Source organism: Ursus arctos, unplaced genomic scaffold (assembly GCF_023065955.2).
Source record: "Ursus arctos isolate Adak ecotype North America unplaced genomic scaffold, UrsArc2.0 scaffold_7, whole genome shotgun sequence".
Lineage (NCBI taxonomy): Eukaryota > Metazoa > Chordata > Mammalia > Carnivora > Ursidae > Ursus > Ursus arctos.
Genome location: NW_026623089.1, coordinates 14,786,563 through 14,811,877, shown reverse-complemented (window position 1 = coordinate 14,811,877; position 25,315 = coordinate 14,786,563). Strand labels below are relative to the sequence as shown.

Here is a 25,315-nt window from a genome sequence, read left to right as displayed (position 1 = left end):
TATGTACCAAATGCTGTCCTAGGTATTGAAACAGTGCTATGAACAATATGAACAAGACTACTGTTCTCGTGGAGCTTATATTTTAGTGGAGAAAGACATTTTAACTAATGATCAACCAATAAAATAAGGTAGTTTCAGATTGAAGTATGAAAGAAATAGGTTCACATAAGAGTATAGAATAAGGGAGATAGCACCTACTTCAAAGAGTGTTTTAGGGAAGTGTGTAATTTGAGGTGAGATGTGCATAAGGAGCCAGCCAGCCATGTGAAGACCAACACTCAACGTCACTTAAAATGGTTCTCCCTCTGTGTGTTCTTATTCCTTTCCCTGTGGGCCTTCCAGTTTCATTGGAAAGGGCGTGGAGCTGCTGGATTCTGTTCTAAATAGAGAAAAACTGAGGACAGCCAGATACATTAAACCTAATGGTTTATTTCTTATTTTCCTGCTACCCCTATCTTTCCTCCTGTCTCTTCTCAGCACTTCTGCATACTTTTAGACCAAGGAATAATTTCTTGTCTTACATATGTTAATATAGAAAATATAATACTTTTTAAAATTATAGTTGACACACAATGTTACAAAAAAAAAATAGGATACTTTAATGTTTCTTTTCCGATTAGCACTTACCGGGTTCTAAAACACTATAATTTATTATTATGACTGTTTTTGTCTGCTGTCACCACCACCATTAGGAATTTTGATGTTATTTTTCACTGATACATCTAATAATAATATTTTTATTATATTATGTTAGTCACCATACAGTACATCCCTAGTTTTTGATGTAAAGTTCCATGATTCATTACTTGCGTATAACACCCAGTGCACCATGCAATACGTGCCCTCCTTACTACCCATCACCAACCTTTCCCATTCCTCCCTCCCTGAAGCCCTCAGTTTGTTTCCCAGAGTCCATAGACTCTCATGGTTCATCACTGATACATCCACGAACTTGATATGGTATTCAGAATGTAGCAGATATGAAGTGAAATATTTGATGGTTAAATAAATTGGCACCTTGTACGAGGGAATTTGCTTGAATTAGTGTCTGCTGGGCCTTGTTCACCATTGATACCGAATCATCCTTTTTCTGCCTTCCATTTCTAGAATCAGTCTAATCTGATTATTAAGCCTGTGGCTGAGAATGAACTGTCTGACACAGTGTTTTCCAGGGCTGTCTCCTGTGGAACCTCCTACAGATAGTCTCAGGTGGAAAAACATTTTGAAAGATTTTCACAACGCTTGTAGTGCTGACTTTCCTTTCGAACAAACAAAATGAAATGCTTTTCAACTTGAGGCTCTAGCATCCAGATGATATGCTGAGTAGAGAGAGTGCTTATGCCAAGTCTGCATTTAATCTTGAGTACATTTATGCTAACAGATTAGTTACTTTGGGGCATTACTTCTATTTTAAGGCAGTTTGTATTTCAGGTATAGTTTCTGACAGAGACCTCCCCCATCAATTTTTATCCCATCATTATGCTCCTCATTGTGAAAGATAGTGGAGTATTCTATGTAACAAAATTTGGTCAAAGTCTGCAAACAGTACTTCATGTTCGAGCATTACATTGCAACTTAATTTGTGAAGAACTGTAGCTATGGTTGTGACAAATTAGAAAATGTGTTAATTTGGAAAGTCTAGGTGTCTCATCACCCCCTGGTAGTGGAATCCCAGATTATGCTCTACATGCAAGCTGGAGTCAAGATATCATTCCTATCTCTAATGAAAGCTTTCTTTCTTCTTTTTTTCTTTCTATTAGTAAGTATAGTTAGATAATATTGTTGAAGTTAAAATATTTTAGTGCAGGAAATCGTAGATATTTTCATATGTGTCAGTGTTTTGCTTACTTGTCTCAAAACATGATTTTTGTTCTAAGGTAGTTGGTTATGTGGACCCAGAAAGGGCCAGGTCTGTTTCTAACATACTCTCATGGATAGTCCCCTGGGGAGAAAATTCATTTGTATTTTTTCCATTCAAAAAGATTTTTTTTTCTCAAAATTTTAAAGACATTTTCACCTATAACCAATCTCCTACAGCAATTATCTTTCTTCAGTCTCTGTGTAAGTGCTTTGTAATTCTTCAAATGCTTAGAAGCTTTTTGGAAATCAATGTTACTATATTTAAGCCATCCTGTACATGCCAAAAATTTAACCATCTTCTCAACTGACTATAATTCTTTATTTTATATAAGAAATACTGATATTTCTTACCTAGAATGCCATTTAAATTCCTTAGTGCTATTTCTTTGCACTGAAAGCTGGGATTATTGTAAGGCTCATCTCTTTTGTTTTCCTTTGCTCATGGATTGTATCTTCCTCTACCTTTTGTCCAATGTCTAAAATTGTTTTGTCAGATTATGTAGATTTCTAGCTGTTTAAGGCAGGATATAACTCTCATCCCTGTTAGTCTATTTGTACTGGAAGTTGCAATTCAATTCCATGTTTTTGGATCATTTTCATTGAAGATTATTAGAGGAAAAAGATTTCAATACCTTAATGGTTTTAACTTCAGCTGTCTGGGAAATTTCACTTATGTTGACCATCTCCTCTATACATGATGTAAAAGGGTAATAGTATTCATTATATTATACCTACTGTATGCCAGGTATTATGGCAAGAATTTTTATTAATTCAGTTGATCTTTCCTCTAACATTATGAAGTAGGTACTTTTATTATTACTTTTCATATATGGGACAACTGAGACACAGATAAGTTAAATAGTTTTCCAAAATATTTACGCCTATTAAGTGAAAAGGTGATTTCAAAATCAGAAATTCTCTATTCAGATACTCCGTTATTGGCTAATATACTATGTAGTACTTCCTGAAGAACTGTGTTACAATATGTTACTCTATGTTAGCAGAAATGTAGAACAAATTTAGCTTATTGGCTAGTTTCATCTCTCAAAATTCATTTCTTATTAACATGCAATTGTAAAATTAGATGATGTATTTTATTTTTTGAGTAGAATATAACAAAATAATTGTATGCATGCATGCAGCTCCTTTAGACAAAAATATATGGAAAAACAAATCCTCTGTTTCCTTAATAGAGTAGAAATTTATTATTATTTTTTTGGCTTACAAACAATTATTAGTATATTAATAGAAAATGTGATCATTATTAAATGAAGAAATTCATTTACATGTTTTAGTTAGGCACATTTAATATGTCATAGGATTGCACATGAAACTTCACATACATTCTTGAAGTAATTTTGTAATAGTTTTTTAAAACCATTTAATGTAATAGCCTGTATAAAAGTCGTCATTGTTGGTTGTTGACTTTATTAGGTGTTCTAGATGAAGTTTTGATTTCAACATATATGATTTATAATATAGTGATCCAAATCTTTTGATGATATTAAAATATTGTATTTACAGATGCCATGAAACATCACCACAGATATTGGAAAAGAACATATATTAAGTTTCAAACTTTCTTTTATTTTGATTTTTCAGATTGCATTCTCACAGCACAATACAATCATGGATCTTGTGCAGTTTTTTGTCACCTTCTTCAGGTAATTTGCTTTTACTGACTTTGAATTTATTAAACCTATATTCTAATAATGTTCTATCAACCTGTTAGGTAATTTATCAAATCTTTAACCTTAAAATATCAAATGGTGTGTCTTGAATAGTTTTATATGCTTAAGTATATACAACAGAGCAGAGGAAACATACTTGAAATATACTTGTCAAGATTATTTTGCTACCGTACTAGTTGATTGCTAATGGAGTCAGTGGAAAGAACATGACAACTTTGTGTTCCTGTCACATAAGTAATTAAGGCCTGTTTTAATTAATGAAATTAGCAGTATATTCACTATATTGATTAGGTATCTCTCCTAGAGTTGAATCTATTGAATTATTTGTTAGGAAATTATCACATTTAGCACAATGTACTAAAAATCTGTAGGGAATGTATTTATTGTCCTCAGTGAGCTTCTAATCTGGAAATAATAGTAAATATGATTTTGAATAGAGCATCATTCCCTAGAACATTAGTTATCTGAGGTATTAACAGTAAGTTAATAAAAAGGTTCCATAATTAAACAACTTTGGAAAATAGGGCTCTTTTAGTTTGCTTGTAACTGACGTTACTTCTACTACTGATACTATAGGAGTGTTTTTTTTTCCTTAGAGTGTTTAATGTGCTGATTTGCCATGTACCTTTCTGAAAGAGAGGTTAGAGTTTGTAGCATTTCTCAAAACATGAAAACTCTTTTCAGGGAACATCTATTATTGTTTCCATGGGATGTAAATAAAGAAATATTGGATTGGGAGAAGTGAGTTAGGGATGGGCTATCTGTGTTATGGCATCTTAGATCATCTGGATAGGAAAGGATGTTATTTTTGTTAATATGATTATTGTGTGTACATGTTGTGCCAGTCCACTGGGTGCCTTCATGCAAATTAGACAAATGTGTGTCCTTCTTTTGGTGGACATAGTCCTGTATCATGGCACACAGCTTTACAGAGTGCAGTGTGAATTTTGACCTCCACTCACCAAGCTGGCTGGGTTACTTTATACTAAGTGAAGAAACCTTTACAACCCAATCCTTGACGTAGATGATATGCCAAGCACCTTCTTAAACGCCAAAGTAACCATTATTGGTTATCTTGTCCAGACACCCATACAATACTTGAATTCCTAATACCTTCCCCACAGGGTCAGCAAATATTTTCCGTAAAGGGCCAGACAGGAAATATTTCAGGATTGTGGGCTATACCATCTCTGTTGCATGTATGCAAACCTGCTGTTGAAGTATTAAAGCAGATAGAGCCAATAAGGAAACAAATGGGAGTGGCTCTGTTCCAGTAAACCTTTATACAAAAACAGCTGGTGGGCTGAGTTCTGCCTGTGGACATAATTTGCCCAACCCCTCATCTAGCTTATGCCCGAATGCCTTTAATGACGAAATCGTGCCACCTCCTGAGATAGCATTTTTTATCTTCAGATAACTAATTGTTCTTTGTAATTGAGATGAAATCTGTCTCCCCATAACACCACTTCTCATTCATCCATATGGTCCAACACAGAGCAAGTCTCATCTCTCATCTCCATTTATAGCCCTTCAGTTTTCTAAACTCTTTTTTCCAATTTACATAATTCCCTGTCTCTTTATCCTCTTCTGTTGTTGAAATCTTTGTCTTGTTGGTCACTTTGCTCTGAAAACAGCCATGTTTGTCTATGTCCCTTTAAAAGTTGTGATTTCCAGAATTTAATGCTATAAACACATTTATCACTAACATGTTACATACTTTAAATTTGTTCCTTAAAAATGAAATGAGGAAACATCTTAAATATATTTAATGTTTTATGACTTTATACTTCTGAGCATAAATGGATTTTAAGGCTATTTATTAGGTTCCAGTATGTTTTTGGAAAGTATTAGAAGTTAAAATTGAACAAGTATTATTAAAGCATCAAAATAAAACTGTTTTTTTGATGCAGAAGAGTGTGGATGGAAATATACTGAAAAGTTCAACTCTGTATAAAAATTCACAAAGTTGAATATATATGTAAATTATTAAATGTTTAGGGTTTTATTTTAAGCTTTTGATTTGTATGCATATTTAAGTTCAATAGCTTTTTTTTATTAAGTAAAAGAAAGCTGGTGTTAATGTGTACCATGTCTTAGAGATGATCCTATTTATTATGTTGTCATCATGGACAAAGTGAAATAAAATATTCTACCTGTTGTGTGAGATAAAATATATTTGATGTGTTTTTTTGTCATTTAAATTTCTCTCTGTAGTGAAATGTAAATTAGTTTTAAAATTATCTCATTGTTAAGAAAAAACATGGATAGAATATTTTAAAGTTGTTTTTTTTTTTTTTAATAAATCCACTGGTAAATTTTAAAAGAGGGTTTTAAACAGGTCACCATTTATGGACATCCTTCAGTCAGGCCACTAGCACTGCTATTGCTGTTTCTAACGGATATAGCAGAGGTGAGTGTGTCAGCTTTTCCGTTTAGCCATGATTTGATGGAGGCTGGTTCACAAACTCTGCCAGTTTTTACCTCTATGTTGGGCATAGTCTGGGGTAAACATGACTGGGCAAGTACAAGGGAGATCATTTATAGGCATAGCCTGGCTCTGATCTTAGCTTTCTATACCATCATAAGTAGCTCAGAGTTAGTAGGTGGAAATCTCAGTCCTTTCATATATAGAATTAAAAGATTTTGTTGTTGTGAGAGTCTGTAATATAATAAGTGATTAGAAAACTGGAATTTATTTTATTTTAAAAATAAATGTTTTTGCCTGGTATGTAAAGTGGAAAAGTCTGTGTGAATCTGAAAAGTTAAGCCTGGTAAACTGAATGGAGATATAGTAGGGACCACTGTCTTGCACCTTTTAGGATTTTAATGGTGGTATGTATTTTCAGAACCCCACTGGGATGACAACGCTTTTAATTTACCATCTTAACCAGGGTAGTTTTAGAGGTTGCCTCTTGGTCTTTCCCACTGTGATAGATCTTACCCCACAGGCCAGGGACACAATGTAGAGGTTACTCTAACCACCTTGTACATAAATTCTAATTATATATTTAAGAACTGGGGAAATTATCACTGCTTGGATCCAAAGACATGGTTGGTCCACAGTGAGCCAGAATTTAGCAAAAATTTGTAACATGACTCCTGAAGACATCCCAAATCTAACAAGGGGCCATTAGGACATTTTAGCCCTTGAGTATCTGTGTCATCTCTTACATAGTGTCTAATATTGATTAAAATATCTACTTATTTCTCTTGTACTGTATATATAACCATGTGTATGCCTGTGTATATACCCAAATATATACAAATATGGATAGGGATCATACAAAGATCCCCTTTAGGACCATTTTACACACTTTTCAAGATGTTTCAAGATGTCCTTTCTACTATGGACCCAGCCACCCGTTCAGTCAGCGGGGTTCTGGATTTGTAAATTAGCTCCTCTGGGAACTGAGCAGAGGGTCATGGTTTTTCTATTGGGGCAGCAATTCTCAGCCTGTTGTTTCCTCATTCTTACTTAAAATAAAAGTAAATGTTAAATAGCATCATTGTTGGCTGCCCACCTATTTGACCTCTGAGGATGCCATGCATTATTAATCATCACCACAGCTCTTTGTGGGCAAATCCCCTTGCTTGCTCCAATAGTCTTATTGATCATATGGTAATTGTGGGCCCTGGATTTTGTCAGTTAAGCCCTGACCCCTGGCATCTTTTACTTAGGGTTCCCTTACTTATTATCTACTCCTATTACTGCCTCTCCTCTTGTTAGCCCTGGTCTGAACCTCTTAGTGAAGCTGATGCCCCCTCTCATTGGCATATTCCTTCTCTAGTGGCCTTGGTGAATGGTGTCCCATGGAACATAATCTACTGGTAATTCTTTTGGCCTTACATAGTGTACCCATTCTAACACATTCCCTCTATTGGCTTCTTTATTCCTTTCTCTTCCATCTGCTTGGGCACTCAGGCATTTCCATTACACTTTCAACTGGCCATTGCTTTTTCTAGACTTCCAGGAATCACTCCAGCAGCAAGGTTTCCCCATGCCATCCTCACGAGTCCTCAGTAGGGCATTATATCTCCTGTGGTCCTGAGAATATGCACCAAAATTCATGAATTCTTGCGTATCCAGTCTTACCTGCCACCTTTTTTTTTTTTTTTTTTTTTTAAGATTTTATTTATTTATTTGACAGAGAGACAGGCAGCGAGAGAGGGAACACAAGCAGGGGGAGCGGGAGAGGAAGAAGCAGGCTCCCAGCAGAGGAGCCTGATGTGGGGCTCGATCCCAGAATGCCAGGATCACGCCCTGAACTGAAGGCAGACGCTTAACGACGGAGCCACCCCGGCGCCCCTACCTGCCACCCTTCTTGATCAAACACCACCAAAATCCAATTCCTGTCATACTCCCCTGGTTCCTGCCAGTACATTCTAGCTTATTCTTACAGCTCTTTCAAGTGTATAGTATCTTCCCTTTCTTATGAGGCCAGGATGTATTATGCTGTCATTAAATCCTAGTTATGGGGTGCCTGGGTGGCTCAGTTGGTTAAGCATCCAACTTGATTTCTGCTCAGGTCATGATGTTAGGGCCGTGAGATCGGGCCTGCTTTACTCTCTGTGCTTGGTGTGGAGTCTGTTTGTCCCTCTCCCTCTGCTCCTCCCCCTACTCGTTTGCATTCTCTGTCTCTGTCTCTCTCTCTCTCTGTCAAATAAATAAATACATAAAATCTTAAAAAAAATAAACCCTACTGATCAGTCTGGCAAGCAGGAGAGGAGGTGGTGGCAGCTCATTAGGGTCATGTCTGTTGTCTCTATTACTAGGGAAGGAAGTTGTAGAACCAACGGAAGCATACTCAGAAGCACTCTTCTTGATATTCCATTCTAAATATTCCTATCCCATATTTAAGGGCTAGTTTTTCCCAACCATGGCCCTTGTCTGTGCATGAGAGAACCGCTCTGGCTGAGTCTTTGAAAACCTAGGGCTCTGCAACTCTAACAATTAGATCATCAGCCTGGTGCTCATCCATATTGGCTTTTCCAATGTCAAAGATAAGGGCCTTAGTTAACGCTACAAAAGGGACTCTCTAGCTTTTATATTTAGTTACTAATGTTTATTACTGCCCGTAGTCTCTCATTATCACACTGCAGGTATTAGTACAACGTAACAGTAATCAGCCAACCCAGTCTCTTTTGAAGGCAATTTCCCTAGGTCCCCACTGGTGAAAGCTTTAGCAATTGCAGCGTTCTTCCAGGGGCACTGTCCCTGCCCCACTGCCAACACTGATAGTGTTCTTTTAGCCTGCCAGGGAATAAGTGAGCCAGTTCCAAATTCCTTTTTTTTAACCTCATGATTACCCAGACTACAAGTCCTCGGAGAAGCAGACAAGATGGGATTAAACATGCAATAAATGTATTAGGGGAAACTGCAAAGGAAAGAGCAGAGGAAGGTTAGAGATCTTTTACACCATAGTGCTGATCTGACCTCTATGAAGCAGAGCAGGAGCAAAGGGAAGTTGAGTGAAAGCCTGAGATTTCAGTGCACTCCTCCAGGAGTTCTGCATCTCCCAAGATCAGGCCTACTTTGCCATGCCTGCCATGCTCAGTCATTGACTAGAGACAGCCCTTGGGAAGTGTGGCATTCACATGAACACAGCGATGGATTTCAGAGTGCAGTGGCTGGGGCCCTTGATTAATTGTGCTCTCTGTAGTCAGTGATCAGTGAGGCAAATTTTAATGGTTGGCATGATAGATTTGTCTGTTGCTTGAAGGTTTGGTAGAACTGCCCTATAAAACCATATGAGGGCAACCCTCTCAGGTCCCCTTCCTCCTTGGGGGCTTTGTACTATCACTTAGCTATCGCTCAATAAACCTTGCTCTGCTGCCCAATAAATAAATAAATAAATAAATAAATAAATAAACCATATGAATTTGATAAGGCTTTTAAATTTGCTTTCCTATGATTTGATTTTTTTGTGGGTAGATTTTTCAATTTCTCATGAAAATTCATTAATATTTACATCTCAGGTTTTCTATTTTTCCATGACATAGGTGACGACTTTCTTTAGGAAATTGTCCATCTTACCTTATTTTTAAAATTTATTGCCATATATTTTCCAATATAAATATTCCAGAATTTCTCTTATATTAGAATTGTGTCTCCTTTTTCTTTGTGAATTTTGCCTCTTTTCCTATTTCATTTTTTTCTTGATAAGCCATGTAAGAGCTTTGACAATATTGGGAGTCCTTTTAAAAGCCAAGTTTCATGGCTTCATTCCATTGTTTTATTGTTTTCTAATTCATTATTTTCTGCTTTTACTTCACTTCTTTTGATTTGCTCTATTATTTTCCAAATTTTTTATTTAAAAATATAAGCAGGCTTATTAATTTCTAGCTATATGGCTCTAATATATGCATTTAGGAGTACCAATTTTTTAAAAAAATTCTGCTTCAGCTGAATTCCATGGAGTTCAATATATAGCATTTTATCATCCTGCAAGTCAAAATATTTTCTAATTCCATTTATGATTTCCACATGAATTATTTAGAAGTCTATTTTTGAATTTCTAAATATGTAGGATTTTTTCAGTGTCTCTTTTTTATTGGCTTTTCTTCAGTCAGTAAAAGATCTTTATGATATTTTGGTATTTGTTGAATTTTTTTCTGTTGTTAAATATATGCTCAACATTTGTAAATGTTCGCCCTACTTGATAAAAATAGAGTTTCTTAGATCATTGAGTTCAGGATTTTATGGATGGCCCATTAGATAAAACTTATTAGTTTTTCCTGCATGTTTTTTTTTGGTGTTCATGTTTCATCTACATATTATTAAGTGAGATTTATTACTGTGTCACTCTATTACTTTTGCATTTGTCAACTTTGTCTTAATATATTTTCATTTTATTATTATGGCTTTAGGTGCAAACAAGTTAGAATTATTAAATTTTTCTTATGAATTATTGCGTTTTTCCTTCAACTTTTTTTATTAAGATAAAACACACATAAAATGTGCCATCTTAACCATTTTTAAGGGAATAGTTCAGTGATATTAAATACATTCATATTATTATGTAACCATCACCACTATCCATGTCCAGAACTTTTTTTTTTTAAAGATTTTTAAAATTTATTTATTAGATAGAGACAGCCAGCGAGAGAGGGAACACAAGCAGGGGGAGTAGGAGAGGAAGAAGCAGGCTCACATCAGAGGAGCCTGATATGGGGCTCAATCCCATAATGCCGGGATCACGCCCTGAGCCAAGGCAGACGCTTAACCGCTGTGCCACCCAGGTGCCCCTGTCCAGAACTTTTTATCTTGCAAAACTGAAACTCCATGCCATTAAATAATAATTTCCCATCCCCCTTTCCCCAACCCCTGACAATTGTCATTTAGCCTTCTGTCTCTGTATTTTTGAGTACTCTAGTACATTATGTAAATGGTGTCATATAGTATTTTTCCTTTTGTGACTGACTTATTTCCCTTAGCATAATGTTCTCAAGATTCATTCCTACTGTAACATACAATTGCCCTCCTTTTCAAGGCTGAATAATATTCCAGAATTTCTCTTATATTAGAACTATGTCTCCTTTTTCTTCGTGAATTTTGCCTCTTTTCCTATGCTTTGTAGATTTGTAAATGTAGCAGTTTGGAGGAGGTTCATTTGGGTATTTTCCTATGAATTTTACATAAATGATAATCTGAAATTGATTTTATGGATTATTTCTCAGCCTTCATTTAACTCCTTACATATGGCTATACAACAATGATTTTATTTGGGTGGGGTTGATCCCTTACTAGCTTCAGGGGTGGGCTAAAGACAGTTAGCGCATAGCCTTCAATAGCCAAGTACTAGGTGATGAGTGGGCATGTGTAATGGTATGTAATGTGAGTCCTGGAATTCCTGCATCCATTTTTGTTCCTAAGAGGGAAACAAGCCTGAGGACAGAGCTGATGCACAGCTGAGTATATAGTTCAGAAAATCAGAGAACAATGTAGCTAGGGTGCTGATCCATCCAAACCTGGGCATTATTCTTCCTTTTGACTTTGGGGAGTGTCTTAGTCTGCTTGGGCTGTCATACCACAGACTGAATAGCTTTAATAACAGAAATTTTTAAATCTTACAGTCCTGCAGCCTGGGGAGTCCAAGATTTGAGTGCCAGCATTGTTGGTTTCTCGTGTGAGAATTCTTGATTTGCAGATGGTTGCCTTTTTTGCTGTGTGTTCGTATCATCTTTCCTCAGTGTGTGTACATTGAAAGAGAGTGCAAGCTCTCTGACGTCTCTTTTTATAAGGACACTAATTCTGTTGGCTCAGGGTTCCACCCTCATGACCTCATTTTACCTTAATTACAACCCAAAGTCCCTATTTTCAAATATAATCACATTTGGGGTTAGGGTTTCAACATACAAATTTTGGAGGAACATAATTCATCCGTTGCATTCTGCCTCTGGCCTCTCATAATCATACAAAATGTATTCATTCTATCCCAACAATCTCAAAAGCCTTAACTCATTCCAGCATCAACTCTCATCTGAAGTCTCATCTAAACACCATCTAGATCAGATATGGGTGAGATTTAGAACACAATTCATCCTGAGGCAACATTTTTCTCTACCTGAGAACTGTGAAACCAGACAACTTATACGATTCCAAAATACCATGGCAGTGCAGGAATAGGATAGATATTTCCAATTCATAAGGGAGATAGATATCTGAAGAAGAAGGAGGTAACTGGTCCCAAGCAAGTCTAAAACTTAGCAAGGCAAATTTTGTCAGATCTTAAAGGTTTGAAAACAATCCTTTTTGGTTCAGTGCACTACCTCCAGGTCCCCTGGGGTGGCATCATCACCACAGAGCTCTACAGAGTGTCCCTGCCCTTCTAGCATGGTGAGGTGGCCCTGACCTTGCAGGACTGTGCTGCAGCTTTGTCCCCAAGACACTGGGTAGTGGCATCTTGGTCCCCCAAACCATAGGTAGAACCAGTCTTGTCCTGATGATCTCTGACTTAACTTCAGGGTCACTCCCTTTTCTTAAAGGATAAAGCATGTTCCTAACTGGTCCCATCCTGAAGAATCCAAGAAGCCTGACAGCCTTTTTTCATTTTGTCTTGCTTTCTCTCTCCCCTTTAGTTTAAACTCACAGTGTCTCTGCTGGTATAATCTCATCTCTATTCCTGGTTCTGTGGTGATGGCTGATTAAGTCCCTGCATCATACCCCTGATCTCCTCTTTATATATCATTGCTCAGCCACACCCTTCATGTTATCTTCTGAACATGATTTCTCAGCTTTTGCAATATGGATAGGCTGAGAATTTTCCAGACCTCCAGGTTCTGGTTCCTTTTTTTTCTAAAGGATTCCTTCTTCAGTTCATCTCTCCTCTTGCATTTTGCTCTAAGCCGGAATAAGGTCCAAAGCTACATCTTCAATACTTTGCTTAGAAATATTCGCTGCTAAATTTAGTTATATAGCTTGCAAGTTCTACCTTTCACAAAACCCTAGAACACAATCCAGCCAAGTTCTTTGCCATTTTATAACAGAGGTGGCCACAGGGCTCCCGGGTGGCTCAGTTGGTTGAGCGTCTGACTCTTGATTTCGGCTCAGGTCATGATCTCAAGGTCCTGGGATTCAGCCCCACCTGGGGCTCTGCGCTCAGTAGGGAGTCTGCTGGAGATTCTCTCTCTTCCTCTCTCTTCTCTCTCCCTCTCCCTGCCCTGCCCCCCACCCATGTTCATGCGCTTGCACTCTCTCTTTCTCTTAAATAAATAAATCTTTAGAAAAAAATAACAGGGATGGCCTTTCTTCCAGTTTCCATTAACCTGTTTCTCATTTCCATCTGAGACTTCACCAGAATGGTTTTTAACATCCATATGTATATCAGCATTCTGTTTGTGATTGTTTATGCATTATCTAAAAAGATAGAGACTTTCTCTCTAGCCGTTCTTGATTCTTTCTGAGCTCTCACCAGAATTGCCTTTAATATCCCTGTTTCTTCAAACAGTCTCTTCAAAGCAATCTAGGCTTTCTTCAGCTCCTCAGAATTCTCCCCAGGCTCCACCCATTACTCAGTTCCAAAGCTGCTTCCACATTTATAGGTTTTTGTTACAGCAGCACCTATTTCATAGTACTGAAATCTGCCTGTTCATGCTGCCATATCAAAAACAACAGGCTAGTGGCTTAAAGAACAGAAATTCATTATCTCACCATTCTGAAGACTGGAAAATCCAAGATCAGGGTGCTGGCATGGTTAGTTTCTGATGTAGGCTTCCCCTTGGCTTGCAGATGTCCACTTTCTCGCTGTGTGCTCATATGGCCTTTCCTCGTTGTGTGCTCACTGGAAGAAGAGAGAGGGGGAGAGAAAGAGTGAGGGAAGGGGAGAGAGAAAGCAAAGAAAGGAAGGGAGGGATAGAGGGAGGGAAGAAGGAAGGAAGGGAGGGAGGAAGAAAGGGAGGGGGGAGAAAGGAAGGAATGGAGGGACGGAAGGAGGGGGAGGAAGGAAGGGAGGGAGGGAAAAAGGAAGGAAGGAGGAAAAAGAGCTAGAGAGCCCTCTGGGTCTTTTCTTATAGAACACTAATCCTGTTGGATCAGGGTCCCACCCTTATGACCTCATTTAACCTGATTACCTCCTAAGTTATCTATCTCTAAATATAGTCACATTGGATGTTGGGCTTCTGCATAGGAATTTTGGGGGAATATAATTTATTTCATAGCAGGGAGTATGAAATCCATTTAGTCCCAATATTGTTTATACCACTTTGTGATAGATTTCTGTCTCTTGCCTTTGAAATCATTTTAACTGACAATGCATCCTAAGGCATAATTAACTCTTGCTTTAACAATCCTCAAAAAAAGTACCAGTTTATGGCAATGAATGTATTGCTTTTCCACTTTTACCCACTAGGCTTTGTTGATTTTTCATGGTTGCCAACCTAATAACTGAAACAAATAAATTTTTTTAAAATATGCAGTTTTCATTGCATTCTAAGTTAGCAATTTATTTTGTTAATATTTTAGTTGGTAAGAAAAAAGACATCCCTAAGTGTTGGGAAGGTATTTTTAAAACCCGTGAAATATATTTTCTGGAATAACAATTATTAGGAGGTAAATTACTTTTTAAAATAATATGTTTCTATATTTCAACACAGTTCCCTAGTTTATAACATTCTTCAGTGAAATAAAAGATTAATATGCCCAAACCATCTTTTAAAATATGTATTTAAGACTTGAATTTTATGATCAATTAACCTCAAATTGCTATAAAATAGTGACAATATTATCTCTTTTTGCATTTGGCCAACTAGATTACCACAGAGGATATTTCTTTGTCACTAGAAACCTGCAATAACCTTACAATATAACCTTATACCACACTGTGTTACTTTTTTTGAATTCTTTTTAATTTTCACTAAATGAGAATACCTAATGAGTTCCATAGTTTTTTGCATTAAGAATCCATTCCATAATGACCATTTTATGAAGGTTAAAATCAAATTATTGAAATATCTCTCCCTAAGTTCCTATGCTTCCTTTTTTTTTTTAATCCCTGTAGCTCATGTACTTTTTTTAAATATTTCTTTTCTTTTCTGTTTTTTTTTCTATTTCCATTAAGAGGATTTTACTAAAGGGTGTTGAACCTTTCAGATCTTCTGGCATTATTATACAGCAGACTTTATTAAAAAAATGAAAGCCCGTTTATTCCTGCATGCCCCCCCACATATCTGTACCAAGGAGCAATACGAGCTATTGTATGCTATGATATAAAAAAATATGAAAGAAAGCAGTGAAACTAGTTTTTCCTCTGACAAAAGTGCCACATAGTGGATTAAAGGATGCTAATGCTGGATGTTGCCTATTAAGACCTTTGACTTAAGAAATATATTAGGGAAAAGCTTATTAAACAGATAAACCCAGAAATCTTAGTCACTTTAGTGAATAAGTTTATTTCTCATTCAACGTCCATTGAGCATAATGGGAACCAGTGGAAAGAACAGGTGGTGTGCAGGGCACTGCTTATCAGGATTTTAGGTAGGGACTGGGATTTTCCGATAGTCCCAAAAGGATGAATTTCAACAATGCTGGGTAAATTTCTCAGGTGTTTTAATTTTTTGCTGTTTAATAAAGCAAGTGTTCTTAATAAACTGGTTTTGTTTTATGTAGATTTTAAAAAAAGAACTATAACTTTTATTTGCAGTTTGGTTTGTTAGAAATCAAAAGCATTTATAAACATTACCTTGATATAAAGGATAAAATTGCCAAATAGGACATCTAATATCAGAAACTATTAATAGATTTTTAAATCAATTAAAGAACCAATTCCATTCATTTAATAAAAGCTTAATGACAACTACTACATGCCAGGAATTGAGATATGTTTTACTGGGTTTTTAATATTTATTGGAGATTATTAAAATTTTATTAGAAGAATATTTTTTAACTGTTTATTGATTTTGCCTATTTGCATCATCATGGTTTCTGTTGACTTTTACTGATAACCTAATATGAATTAACATAGAAAGCATTTGCTGCAAACCTCTAAAGTATATACCTCCTCTCCACAAGAAGGTGAAATTATAAACAAAATTTTATAGTGGCATTCTGCACCATTATAAAGATGACACTTTTTATTTGAGTCCTGAAATTTAGATCACAAAGAATTTAGATTTCTTATGGAGAAATTAAACCAGTCTTCACCATCTTGAACTGAATTGCTATCATGTAACTATTTTGGGGGATATACTGTGAATTACAGATTATTAAATAAAAATGCATTTTGGTGCTTAAGCTGTATTGAATTATTAAATGTAAATGAATTTTGATGTGTGGAGTATTGTCTATTATTGAACATATTCTGAAAGAAACAGTTGGTAAGATTTGTTGGATTCAGCACAGGGATTAAAATTGAATGTGTTTTTACATTTTTTTTAAAGATTTTATTTATTTATTCATTCGACAGAGATAGAGACAGCCAGCGAGAGAGGGAACACAAGCAGGGGGAGTGGGAGAGGAAGAAGCAGGCTCATAGCGGAGGAGCCTGATGTGGGGCTCGATCCCATAACGCCGGGATCATGCCCTGAGCCGAAGGCAGATGCTTAACCGCTGTGCCACCCAGGCGCCCCTGAATGTGTTTTTACATTTTACCTGAAAAGTAGTGGTAAGACAAGTCAGAAGAAAGGGAGGACTTAGAATTTAAGACTTTTGTCACTTTGGGTGACTTACTTAAGTCTCTATGACTCAGCTCTCTTATCTTTGAAATAAGTACATAACGGTATATATGGTATATTATGTGTGATTGTGGTAATTAAATAATGCGGGTAAAACACATAACATAGTGCTTGGTACATATTATTGGATGGATGTTAGTTTTTTAAAATCATTATGAATGTTTTTCATGAGTTCTGTTTAGACACAGTAGATTGGAGGTGATATATCTCTTATGTTAAAATGCTTAAGAATATCGATAGGACTGAAATTCATATAAATGGATCCTTGGTCTTTATCTGAAGTTAATACTAGTTAATTCCTATATACTAGTTATATATATATATATATATATATATATATATATAATTCCTAATACTAGTTAATTCCTAGTACCATATTGTAACAGTTAAACTTTTAATCTGTGGTATAACAAGGGAAGTGTAACTACAATGGTGATAATTCAGACTGGAACAGGGTTTCAAGCCACAATTGGCATATTGAGTTGGGAAAAATCTTTGTTACCGGCACAGGGCTGGACTTCTGTATTGAAAGGTTCCACCAGCATTCCACTAGATGTCCACCAAATGGTGAAACCAGAATGTCTCCAGGCACTACCAAATATCCCCTGGAGCACAAAACTCTCCTGATTGAGAACCAGTGAACTAGGGGGAATCACATAGGCTTTTTCAAATATATAAAGAAGCTTTAGCATATAGAAGAGGAATTGACTGATTCAGTGTAAATCAAAAGACAGAAGGAAGCAGTATTGATTGATAAAAGTTAGAAAGAGCTTAACAGAAGAACATTGTTATAGATTGAGCTAGCTAAAAATAGAATGCAGAATGCAGTGACTAGTGAGCCAGCAGCTTCTCAGCTTAGATGAGTGATTAGAGACAGGATCACAGAGTAGTGCTGGGCATTTCTTTCTTGGCGGGTGTCTGAATTAAATCTCTTAGATCACCTTTAATGATAAAATGCTCTCATTTGGGTTGGTATAATGATATAGGTTTGGAAATCATTCCAGTTGAAGTTTATAGTTGGGGCCATGAGGATAACTGAGCTCATTTTCTCTGAGAGCCAGAGAAGGTAACAGCATGGTGTGAACTGGGTTTTAGGGAATGTTCATAATTTAAAAGAGGGAACCTGGAGTGCAACCTACCTCATTGACCTTGTAGTAAGTCAGGAAGGATGAAGGGAAACCAAGAAAATAAAGGAATTTCTTTGGGAAAGTAATAAAATTGATAACCCCCCCACAGCAAGTCTTATCAAAAAGAAAAGAGAAAGGACCCAAATAAATAAAGTCACAAATGAGAGAGGAGAAATAACAACCAATATCACAGATACAAACAATTATGAGAGACTATTATAAAAAACTATATGCCAACAAACTGAACAACCTGGAAGAAATGGATTACTTCCTAGAAACATATAAACTACCAAAACTGAAATAGGATGAAGTAGAAAACTTGAACATACCAATAATCCACAAAGAAATTGAATTAGTAATAAAAAAGATCTTTCAACAATCAAAAGTCCAGGGCCAGATGGCTTCATAGGCAAATTCAACCAGACATTTTAAAAACAGTTAATACCGAATCTCCTCAAACTATTCCAAAAAATAGAAAAGGAAGGAAAATTTCCAAATTCATTTTATGAGGCCAGCATTACCCTGATACGAAAACTAGACAAAGACACCACAAAAAGAGAGAACTATAAGCCAATATCTCTGATGAACGTGGGTGCCATAATTCTCAATATAATACTAGCAAACCAAATCTAACAAGTACATTAAAAGAATCATTCACCATGATCAAATGGGATTTACTCCTAGGCTGAAGATGTGGTTCAGTATTCACAAATCAATCAATGTGATACACGACATTAATTAAAGAAAAGATAAGAACCCTATGATCCTTTCAATAGATGCAGAAAAAGCATTTGACTAAGTACAACATCCTTTCATGATAAAAACCCTCAACAAAGTAGGGATAGAGGGAACATTCCTCAACATCATAAAGGCCGTATATGAAACACCCGTAGCTAATATCATCCTCAATGGGGAAAAACTGAGAGCTTTTCCTCTACAGTCAGGAACAAAACAAGGGTGTCCACTCTTACCATTGTTATTTAGTATAGTATTGGAAGTCCTAGCCACAACAATCAGACAACAAAAAGAAATAAGAGGCATCCAAATCGGCAAGGAAGAAGTCAGACTTTGACTGTTTGCAGATGACATGATATTCTATATAGAAAACTCTGAAGATGCCACCAAAAATCTTCTAGAACTGATACACAAATTCAATAAAGTTGTAGGATGCAAAATCAACATACAGAAATCTGTGGCATTTCTATACACCAAAATAAAGCAGCAGAAAGAGAAATCGAGGAATCCATCCCAATTACAATTGTACCAAAACCATAAGATACCTGGGAATAAACCTAACCAAAGAGGTAATAAACCTGTACTCTGAAAAATAGAAAACACTTACAAAAGAAATTGAAGATGACACAAAGAAATGGAAAAACATCCCATGCTCATGGATTGGAAGAACAAATATTGTTAAAGTGTCTATATTACCCAAAGCAATCTACACATTTAATGCAATTCCTATCAAAATACCAAAAGCATTTTTCACAGAGCTACAACAAACAGTCCTAAAATTTGCATGGAATCACAAAAACCCCAAATAGCCAAAGCAACCTTGAAAAAGAAAAGCAAAGCTAGAGGCATCACAATTCCATACTTCAAGTTATATTACAAAGCTGTAGTGTACTGGCACAAAAATAAACACATAGATCAATGAAGCAGAATAGAAAACCCCGAAATGAACCCACAACTATGTGCTTAGTTAATCTTTGACAAAACAGGAAAGAATATCCAAGGTAAAAAGGGTCTCTTTAACAAATTGTGCTGGGAAAACTGGACCACTTTCATACAGAAACACAAAAGTAAATTCAAAATGGATTAAAGACCTAAATGTGAGACAGGAAACCATCAAAATGCTAGAGGACAACACAGGCAGTAACCTCTTTGACACTGGCCATAGCAATTTCTTACTAGATATGTCTCCTGAGGCAAAGGAAACAAAAGTAAAAACAAACTATTGGGATTTCGTCAAAATAAAAAGCTTCTGCACAGTGAAGGAAATAAAAACCTACTGCATAGGAGAAGATATTTGCCAATGACATATCTGATAAAGGGTTAGTATCCAAAATATACAAAGGATCTGATACAACTCAACACCCAAATAACAAATAATCAAATTTAAAAATGGGCAGAAGACGTGAATGGATATTTTTCCAAAGAATATTTAAATGGTGGCTAACAGGTACATGAAAAGATGCTCAATAGCATTCATCATCACAGAAATACAAATCAAAATTACAGTGAGATATCACCTCACACCCATCAGATTGCCTAAAATTAACAACACAAAAAGCAACAAATGTTGGTGAGGGTGTGGAGAAGTGAGAACCCTCTTATACTGTTGGTGGGAATGCAAAATGTGCTACAGGCTCTGTGGAAAACAGTATCAGGTTCCTCAGAAAGTTAAAGATAGAGCTACCCTATGAACAAGCAATTCCATTACTAGGTATTTACCCAAAGAATGCAAAAATACTAATTTGAAGGGATACATGCACAGATGTTTACAGCAACATTACCTACAATAGCGAAATTATGGAACGAGCACAAATGTCCATTGACTGATGAATGGATAAAGAAGATGTGGTATATGTATGTGCATATACATACATACATAATAGAATATTACTTAGCTATAAAAAAGAATGAAATCTTGCCATTTGCAATGATGTGTATGGATCTAGAGAGTATTATGCTAAGGGAAATAACTCAATCAGAGAATGACAAATATCATATGATTTCACTCATATGTAGAATTTAAGAAACAAAACAAATAATCATAGGGGAAAAAAGAGAGGCAAACCAAGAACAGACTCTTAACTATAGAGAACAAACTATGGTGACCAGAGGGAAGGTGGGTGGGGGCGGGGTTGGGTTAAATAGGTGATGGGGATTAAGGAGTGCACTTGCTGTGATGAGCCCCGGGTGTTGTATGTAAGTGTTGAATTAATAAATTGTACACCCGAAACTAGTATTACAGTATATGTTAATTAACTGGAATTTAAATAAAAATTTTAGAAAAGGAAATATTAAGAAAGAAAATATTAAGAAAGGGTTCTAAAGAATGGATGGCTAGTATTGTCAATTGAAAAGTGAAAGTCTGTTAATAGAGAAAAGACCAGTTTATTTAATATGTAGAAAGTTACAGTGAGGAAATATCCTCTAAAATGCTGAATATTTTATAAACATTGATCCTTATTAATACTAACAACTTTGTTAGTGTATAAGCCAGATGCCACATTGCGAGGAGTCAAACAGGACTAGGTTATGAGGAAATTGACGTGGAGGTGGCTACATTGATTACTCTTGATAAACTAGAGGGAACAATAGGGTCAATAGAATAGGTTGTAGTTTTATTTTTCAGGAGATATGGGACTTGGGCACTTTTGGAAACCTAAATTAAGATGAAATAAAAAGTTTGCAAATATTAGGGGAGAGATAATTATTAAAAAACAAAAGACAACTTACTGGTTAAGAAGGTTAGGATCACAGGCTTTCTTCTTTTTTTATCTACTTTATTTTGATACTGGGTAATAGATTAGAGAATGAAAATGGAAATAAAACTATTGTGAGATTGTGTGCAAGATCAGAGTCCCAACAGTTGGGGAGGAGAGAGTTTGAGGCTTACAAAGCTGGATTTGAATTTTGACACTACCACTTATTCCCTTTGTGACTATAAGTATTTTATTTTGAACTTTCTGAGCATTGGATTTTTCTTTTTTAAAATAAGAATAATATATTCCATCTGGGAGTGTTCTTCTAAAACCAAACCCAAGCATCAATGTGAATGAAGTATTTAACACAGTATCTGAAATGTGCTCAGCACTCATTGGATAGGTGCTAGAATTGCCATTGTTATCATCATTGAAGGACATTCTAAGATCTTCTCTTCAAGTGAGACAAGGAGAAAAAAGTATATTAAAGAATTAACAAGAGTAGAAAGTGCTAAAATTTGCATACCGTATGAGTGAATCGATTAAAGAATAGAAGGATTATCAATTAAGGATGAAGACCAGGGTTTTTGTAGTGACTAGTGTCTAGTGAATTTGCTCAGCTCTGGGTCTTTTCATAGCATAAGGTTTGACCACAGAGCCAAGGGAGAAAAAACAGTGATACATGGTTGGAACCAATTAATGGGATTCATATGATTCTGTTATTTTGAGATTTATTAGTCTCAAATCACCACTAACAAAGTATCCTGCATTTTCATAACTTATTGCATATTTTACCTAATATGTATAGACCGTATGTATAAACACTGTAACTGAATTACTTCTTAGTGTAAACATTAGCGTATACCAGGTTTTCTCAACTACAGCATGACTGACATGTTGGACAGTACTAGGCGCTGTTTAGCAGCATCCTTGGCTCTACTCATCTGACGCAAGTTGCACCCCTATCAATATTGTGATAATCACACATGTCTCCAGACATTGCCAAATGTGCCCTGGGGGTGGGGGTGAGTGGGGAGCAAAACTGTCTTCAGTTGAGAACCACTGGAATATTCTCATATCTAAAATAGTTGCTAATACAGATAAAATGAATGAACCTGTGTGCTATTTAAATTTATGAAATTGCCAGTTTTTATGAGTCAAGAGCAATTCTAAATAGATTTCTGTTGCTTTATAAAACCAACAGAGCTGTAAATTTATATTCCTTCTGACAGGGAAAATCTTAAAGATAGACGATACTGTGTAACAAGAATATAAATAATTATTTCTACCTGTATACTTCGTTTTTACTTGAGAACATCTTAAACACTGCTAATTTATCCATTTTTGCTTTAATTATTTACCAAGGCAGAGTGGTTAGTTCTATATATTTTTAAATTCTGTACATATTCTTAAATATTTCATTACATACTTCCAGTGTGTTAAGCAAAAATTATTTGTGTTTTATTTTCCAGTTGCTTTTTATCCTTATTGCTGGTAGCTGCAGTGGTATGGAAGATCAAACAAACATGCTGGGCTTCTCGACGGAGAGAGGTATCAGTAATATTACTTAAATGTTTTGTTTAAAGATCTGAGTAAACATGAATCCGTATTGTTTAATTAACATGTGCCCCTCAAGTACAGAGTTTCAAATCAGCTTTACTTACTAAGATTGAACAAGTCGATCTAGAATTTTTAAGCTTTAGAGCAATCTTTAACCACTGTCATTTTAAGTCAGTATCTGTAGAAACATTGGTTAATTGCAATGTTAATAGCAAACAGTTATTTTAAATAGTGTTAGAATTCATATTGAATATGTGTATTAATACTGTTGATTGATTTACAGTCTCCTTAGGTAGTTATAAAAACAATTTATTTTTATAAGTATCTCTTGTAATTTAAAAGAAAATTCTCGTATAAAATTTATTTTTGGTTTTTATCGCCTAGATTTTTTAAAGTAATCAAATCTTTACCATTACATGATTATCTGATAATTCAAGTATGTTTGAAGTGCGACTCAGTTTGATACATTTCTGTGTCAGAATTAGTCATTTATGTTCCCTCAAATCCTAAAATTGACAAAAATAGTAGTACTATTGCAGAATAGCTAATGATATAAATATATTAGTTTCATAACTTTGTTCTATTTGCTATTGCATTTCATATATATATATAAATATAATTTTGTGCAACAATATAAAGCAGTAGTATAATTGCTTACTATCTTTTTCTCTACATACAAAATACTATATTTGAAGATTTAAAACTAATCCAGAGTATTCTAAGCTATATGGTTAGTGAATGAGATGAGTTCTTCTTAAATTATTCTTTAGTTTTCAAACATCCATTAAAACTCAGTGCCTGCCTATAATACTTTTGCAAACTTGACAGCCCTCCCCCAGAAATAAATACTTCATCTCGATCATCTCTGTCTCTCTGATTTTTGGTATATGGCAAGGGCACCATCAATGAGAATATACTTGGTATGACCCTATGATAAAAGTAATCCAATTGAAAAGGATCTTATTAAATATAAATACATAAATATTTGGCAAGAAGTGGAATTCTGTATGGAGATAAGCAGTCTTCTACACATGTTAAACCATCTGTTAGATGAAATTATGGATTCAGGAAAGTAAAAACAATCGGTAGCAGGCAATGTGAAGGCCTTCCATAATGGCATAGGCCAAATGACAATTTATGCTTCTAATCATTAGAAAAGAAGTCAAGATCAATCAGGGAGCCTGGGTTCTGACCTCATTATGACTAACACTGTTTAAATACCTGATTTCTAAAGTTTATAAAATGCAACTATATAAATATAGCATCATGAAAAGATCAGTATATGACTCTGTCATTAACTAGTTTCTGAAAATGGGTAAGTATCCTAATTGAATTTCCTTTCCTCTAAAGAGAAGGGATTGTACTTTATAACTAATTCCTTAGGCTCTAGGAATATTTACATGTAATAATTAAAGTTTAGAAATAGTATTAAATATTTGACAAAACTAATGGGAATAGTTCATTTACCTACAAAACTTTCACACTTCTCAAGATGAGAAATTGCTTTTGGTTAGGATTATATCAATTAAAAGAAATGATGTTTTTTTTGCATATTAGAAGTTCTGGCGAGCTGATATTAAACTTTCATTTTTAAAATACAGATTTAATTTCTCTTTTTTATTGGAAGTCAAAATCTTTCAAAATATGTGTTGCACATGGACAGAACAAGGGAGAAATAGGAAGGGAGAACTAGATTAGAACCACTGGGCCATTACTAATCTGTGCTCCTAAATATTACCACGTCTTCTTGATATTCCCTCGATTTAATGCCCCTCTTTCTAGAGCTCATCTAGGTAGTGAGTCTTATAATAATGATTGAATTTAATTTGCTTCCTCTACTGAAGTACAAAATTTATCTTGTTGAGAGGTCATGTGATGTTTATAATATCATGTTAAAAATATTGTGAGGTGTTTTCTCAAATATAATTTTATTAATCTTTTGAATACAGAATTCTAAATGTCTTGGAAACCATTCATATGTTGATGGCCAAGTGAAGATGCCATTTTGATGACTGACAGATCTGTTATTAGAATAATTTTATATTATTAAAAGATTGTCATTTTGGTCTTAAAGGCCTAAAGACTTTTAACTACACTAGTTGTAGCTAATATAATAACCCCATATATAGACTTTATTTAGATGGAGGTAAAAATGTGTTTTTATTTGATCCTCTCTTTATTTAGTTTTAACTATTAGGTTAACACAAATATTCCCTAAAGGGAAAGATCCCAGTATGTATTCTTTATGTGATATGTCACATTCTCTAACATTAAGACATCAAGTATTGTAAGCCTCAGAGGACCCATATGATTAGTACAATGGCAATTTATTTGTAATAGTAAATGAAAATTATTTAAAGGATTCTCCCTTCTTAATATTTCTGTGATTTTATTAGAGGAATTGTACTATTTGCTTTTTTAAATATTAGGACTGGTTTAAAATGAAAAAAAAACCACCTTGTATTTCTAAAATATATTG

At 35.2% G+C, this 25,315-nt stretch overlaps 1 protein-coding gene across 4 annotated transcripts in view; it reads left to right on the top strand.

Moving 5' to 3' along the window:
- The window catches only part of ATRNL1 (attractin like 1), a 746,554-nt gene that overhangs the window by 334,936 nt on the left and 386,303 nt on the right, over positions 1–25,315 (top strand). For all 4 annotated transcript variants that reach the window (XM_026494203.4, XM_026494204.4, XM_057308391.1 and 1 more), the window contains 2 exons: positions 3,463–3,524; positions 22,749–22,827. In XM_026494203.4, the coding sequence (XP_026349988.2) occupies positions 3,463–3,524; positions 22,749–22,827 (141 nt within the window). The remainder of the gene's footprint in view (positions 1–3,462; positions 3,525–22,748; positions 22,828–25,315) is intronic.